Here is a 5,515-nt window from a genome sequence, read left to right as displayed (position 1 = left end):
TCGAATCGTTTACCTTGCAGTTGGTGGATTTACATCTGTTTTTGTGATAGTGAGTAAATTACTTTATCTAAACTTGAAGATGTGAATATTTTACATGTAAAAATGCTTGAGGAGAGCATCCTGTTATATTTTCTATATTTTGGTTTTCACAAGATAACCATCATCAGTTCGTTCGTGTTTCCAACACCTGCTCCAAACGCTTTGAACGTCTTCTTTGGCATCTGCATCATCATGATCTGCTCCTCAGTGCTGGTTCTGGTTAGTACTAATAACTTCAGCTTATCACAACATATCATCTGATACTTATCACAATAAACAGATATTTCACTTTGTAATCTGATTAGATCTGAAAAATGCATAATTGAATGCATTATAAAAAATATATTATCATATCATTTAAATAAATAATTCCCAAAAATATTTGTACAAATTAATTTTAGATTTTAATTGACAGATATTTTGGTATCGGCAAGGTGACCTGGAGCCCAGATTCAAGCACCTCATCTATTACACCATAGCCTCAATTATCCTGCTTTGTTTATGTGCAAACCTTTACTTCCATGATGTTGGGAGATAAGCAATGTTCATACACCTTACACTACAACAAATCTTTACAATGTTTTCCTCATGTACTAAAACATGATCACAAGCCAATATATGATTATATAATTTGTCATGTAAGTGAGTAGAGAAAATCACACATGTACTGAAACCTTTGTCTTTAATGTATTGAATGAATAATGCTGTTTGACCCATTCAAATAAACATATTTGTGTATAGGGAGAAATGTATATGAGCACCTGTCATTGTCAAACTACGAAGTCTACCAGGAAAAATAATAAATAAAAAAGAAGAATCTTGAGTACACAAGTGGAGAAATAAAAAAAATTACAAATGCTTTTAAATAAATGTACTGTATGATGCAATTAAGCAATTAACATGCTGTCATGGTCTTTGGAATGTATAAAAATGCTGGGCGAGCCCACTTGACCAACTGGAACAAAAAAATAAATCTAACTCACTTTACAATGGGGTTCATTATTGGGGCATTGATGCAGGGGAGTGGTAGCTCCAGTGGTTAAGGCGCCGGGTTACTGATCGGAAGGTTGGGGGTTCAAGCCCCAATATCTCTAAGATGCCACTCTTGGGCCCTTGAGCAAGGCCCTTAACCCACCATGCTCCCGGAGCACCGTATCATGGCTGACCCTGCGCTCTGACCCCTGCTTCTAAACAAGCTGGGATATGCGAAGAAAAAAAAAAAACTTCACTGTGCTGTAATGTATATGTGACAAATAAAGGCTATTCTATTCAGTATCTTCAGTCACAAAGATCCACTGGGAGTGTTTATTCTGTGCCAAATAGGAATATCTGTGCTGGGTGTGAAGTATTTGTTTTTTGTGATATGGAGATAAAAAAATATGTACAGTATAAAAAAAAAACTAGTCTTCAGGTGACAGAGAATGTAGATTAAGCAAGAGCAGAAAGGGAATATAGTAGTACAGACACTATGGGCAATGCATATTTGAGAGTGCAGTGTTAAAAAAAAGGTACAACCACAGTGATCTACAGAGATATTGAAATCAATTCTGTCAGCATCAAATTTAATCTGAACAAGTGGGTGAGTGTAAAGAGCTCGAATAGAAACTAAGATATTCAATCCTTACAGAAGGAATTGCTCTGTTGTTATGTTAATGTTTTTCCCTCTTGGAGAGAAAGGTCACTGCGAATCATTACAAGGTATGAGGTGAATTGATAAATCGATAAACTGAGAATACATTATGGTGATATTTTGTACAATTGTTAGTGATATTGCTGAATGAGTTAGTACCCATCAAAAGTTTGTCTCTGGCTTGAATCGGAAGTGGCAGGCTCAGTATGTATAATGTGACGTAATTATTCAAATGCTTTAATGCCGGTTACAAATTGTGTTTGAATTTTGTTACAGTGCCAAAAATCTTAATATTTAAACAGTGGGGTTTGTTGAATTGTGGTAGGAGACAGAATGTGTCTATAGTGACTCATCATATTTACATACTAAAAAAAATGGGACAAGAAAGAGAAAACTACATGAAAAAAAAACTACAGCTAATTACTATGTTAAGAACAAAAAGGTGCAAATGTGCAATATAGTAGTCTTGGTTGTTTGCATTAATGTAATCCATATGAAATAACCAGTTGCAGGCCGTGCATTTCACACTGAGGCCTGCAGTGGTGTCCTACCTGAATCAATCCACCTCTTAATACCACCATAATTACTCTGTGGCTATAGAAACCATCAATGTTATACAGAAATGCATTATAATAGAGCACCGCAACACAGACAGGTATCTCATACAGTGAGAATAAATGAAAGTTACCAAAGCAAGGAACCCACTGTCCACATAAAAGATCTCTAGCAGAAGCATCACAATTAACCTCATAAAATGACTCTGGGTTTTCCGTGTACTCATGTAGTTATTTTTTGAGTTCTCCAACCACATAGGGTTTTCCTGGGGATTTGAAATGAAGGTAAATTGTGTGTTTGTGCAGATTTTATAGCAAATAAAACACAAAAGGATAAATGCTTCTTGAAAATGCTTAACAGCTGTTTTGAACTGTTTAGGCTGACTTTTTCTCACAATGTCCAGCTGTTCTCAAAAATCTCGAAAATCTTGGAAATACTGTTGTCTTGTAAGAATAACTGCGACCATATCAATTTATTGTGCTCTGTCAGCCATTGTGGAATGAGAAAAAAAAACAGCTATGAAGTACACAAAAATATATTTGAGCCTGTGCAGTTTGGAATAGTAGTGCGCTCTCTAACCATCCAATCAAAGGAAGTGAATATTCCAACATTATTGTACACCTACTAGATGGCCCCAGAGTCGCCAACTCACAATCTGATTGGTTAAAGCAACTGATTCGTTGTCATGTATTTTAAGCTACAGGTCCAAACTGCTGATTCTGAAGGCCTCTAGGCTGATTTCTTTGACCCTGGCAACATACACCAAAAGTTTGGACACACCTTCTCATTCAAAGAGTTTTCTTTATTTTTATGACTATGAAAATTGTAGATTCACACTGAAGGCATCAAAACTATTTATTAACACATGTGGAATTATATATGGAATTATATACATAACAAAAAAGTGTGAAACATATGAAAAAATGTCATATTCTAGGTTCTGAAAAGTAGCCACCTTTTGCTTTGATTACTGCTTTGTACACTCTTGGCATTCTCTTGATGAGCTTCAAGAGGTAGTCACCTGAAATGGTCTTCCAACAGTCTTGAAGGAGTTCCCCGAGAGATGCTTGGCACTTGTTGGCCCTTTTGCCTTCACTCTGCGGTCCAGCTCACCCCTAAACCATCTCGATTGGGTTCAGGTCGGGTGACTGTGGAGGCCAGGTCATCTGGTGCAGCACCCCATCACTCTCCTTCTTGGGCAAATAGCCCTTGATGCCTTCAGTGTGACTCTACAATTTTCATAGTCATGAAAATAAAGAAAACTCTTTGAATGAGAAGGTGTGTCCAAACTTTTGGTCTGTACTGTACGAAGGCTGACATTTGATTTGATGGAAATGCTCACATAAACATACACTCCTGGAAGCATTGACCAAGAGAAAGCTATGAAATAAAAACCTTTGACTATTATAATAATACTGTAAAATAGTTGAATACGTATTCATAGAAAAAACGTAAGTTAGTGATTATGAGTTTAAGCTAGCAGAGAAGGCCCCTGCTGGCCCTAATGGCATTCCACTTGAAGTAATGATGTGGGATTTATATTAATGTAATGTTAGTGTGTATGTAGGCAGATAAGAGATGATATTTGGTCACTGGTATTGTTGATGAGGTTAGTTGCGAATGGAAAGAAACTGTTTTTGTGGCTTGAGGTTTTGGTCCTGATGGACCGAGTGGAGTCATTCAAAAGATTTATGTGTAGGGTGAAAGGGGTCCGTCACAATCTTAGCTGCCCACTTCATGGTTCTGGACATGTACAGGTCCTGTAGAAGTGGCAGATTGCAGCCAATCACGTTTGCACCAAATTGGATGACATGCTGCAATCTGCCTTTTTTCTTTAGAAGTGGCAGCAGCATACCAGATAGTGATGGAGGCGGGGAGTAGGGACTAAATGAGGAAATGTAAAAGTGCACCATCATTGCCTTTGGTAAGTTGAACTTCTTCAGCTGTCACAGGATGCATCATCTCTGGTGTGCTTTTTAAATCAGAGAGTAGAAGTCCAGCTCACACTTGAAGTCTTGGGAATTTTTTTTTTTATTTATGTGTATGAGTAGAGAGAAGACACAAAAGGCAGAGAGCGCCCCCTGTCTGTTTTCTTTATTTTAGAAAAACACAGCATTTTGTTGTTATTATGAGTGTATACAAATAAAAGTAGACCCTTTACAGATTCGAATAATTAATTGCCCTTATCTGTATGATTAAAAAAGACAGGGTTATTCAATTTTGTTTCAGCAATAGGAGGATTTACCAAATGAATGAATTAACTAGAGGCTTAATTACCGGATGCGTGCACCATGGTGGATTTTGGTGCTTGATTTGGGAATTGATACATCAATAAAACAAAAATTTAGTGATTTAAAATTATTTATAGTTTATAATTATAGTTTATTATTATGATTTTTTTTATATCTGAGTAAAGAACTTACATCGTGAATAAATGTGTGTTGCATTGAAGGTTTTAATTTTGCCTCTTTTATATTTATTTATATATATATATATATATATATATATATATATATATATATATATATATATATATATATATATATATATATATATATATATATATATATTTCATAAGTTAAATAACTATTGTGTTATCTATAAACAGGGTTAATGTTATAAGATATTGTTAATATTATGCATGTGTGATTTAGCTCATACCTGATTAAAAAAAATAAATAAAATTTATTAGGTACAGTAACACAACTACCGATTTAGACTGTATAAACTCCGCCCACTTCTAATCTAAAATTGACTTGGTGCGGCTATCCTGAAACTGTTGTGACGTATTTCTTCTGCAGTGCTGCGATTACACAAAAATTGCAAAAAAATCTAGCATTTTCTGTTTTTGTTTCCCTTTGATTTTTTTTTAAAGTATTAATAAATAAACATTTGGTTCTGGAGTATTAGCAGAATGCTTCATTTTTCAATTTCTCTTTCTAAAATGAAAATTAAATGACCAGAGGGTACACAGACCAAGCAGAAGTCAACATTTATTTGACTGTTTTGGCAGTGTAAAATTGTATTTCCAAATGAATACTGATATAGTCGCATAGTGAGGATCGCCGATCTCTATTGTTTAAAAAGATCGCATGAAAAATGTGTTATCGTACATTGGGTTACAGAAATCTTATCTTGTATTTGATACTAATAATGCTAAAAGACTTCCTGAAGCACACAGACTGCTCGCTTCTAACTGTTTTTGACATCTCTGGCTTTCCATAGAAACTCCCCCCCTCTCTCTCTCTCTCTCTCTCTCTCTCTCTCTCTCTCTCTCTCTCTCTCTCTCAC

At 35.5% G+C, this 5,515-nt stretch overlaps 1 protein-coding gene and 1 long non-coding RNA gene across 2 annotated transcripts in view; one reads left to right on the top strand and one right to left on the bottom strand.

Moving 5' to 3' along the window:
• The window catches only part of tmem243a (transmembrane protein 243, mitochondrial a), a gene marked incomplete at its 5' end in the record, with an annotated part of 3,261 nt that extends 2,373 nt beyond the window's left edge, over positions 1-888 (top strand). The window contains 3 exon segments of the mRNA XM_083553242.1: positions 1-49; positions 154-258; positions 455-888. The exon segment at positions 1-49 is cut by the window's left edge and continues 2 nt beyond it. Of these exon segments, the coding sequence (XP_083409368.1) occupies positions 1-49; positions 154-258; positions 455-577 (277 nt within the window). The 3' untranslated portion in view covers positions 578-888.
• Positions 1-5,515, bottom strand: part of LOC310731864 — a 307,021-nt gene that overhangs the window by 20,181 nt on the left and 281,325 nt on the right. The window lies entirely within an intron of this gene.

This window comes from Silurus aristotelis, assembly GCF_946808225.1.
Source record: "Silurus aristotelis genome assembly, chromosome: 10".
Lineage (NCBI taxonomy): Eukaryota > Metazoa > Chordata > Actinopteri > Siluriformes > Siluridae > Silurus > Silurus aristotelis.
This window is presented reverse-complemented; position numbering and strand designations above follow the sequence as displayed.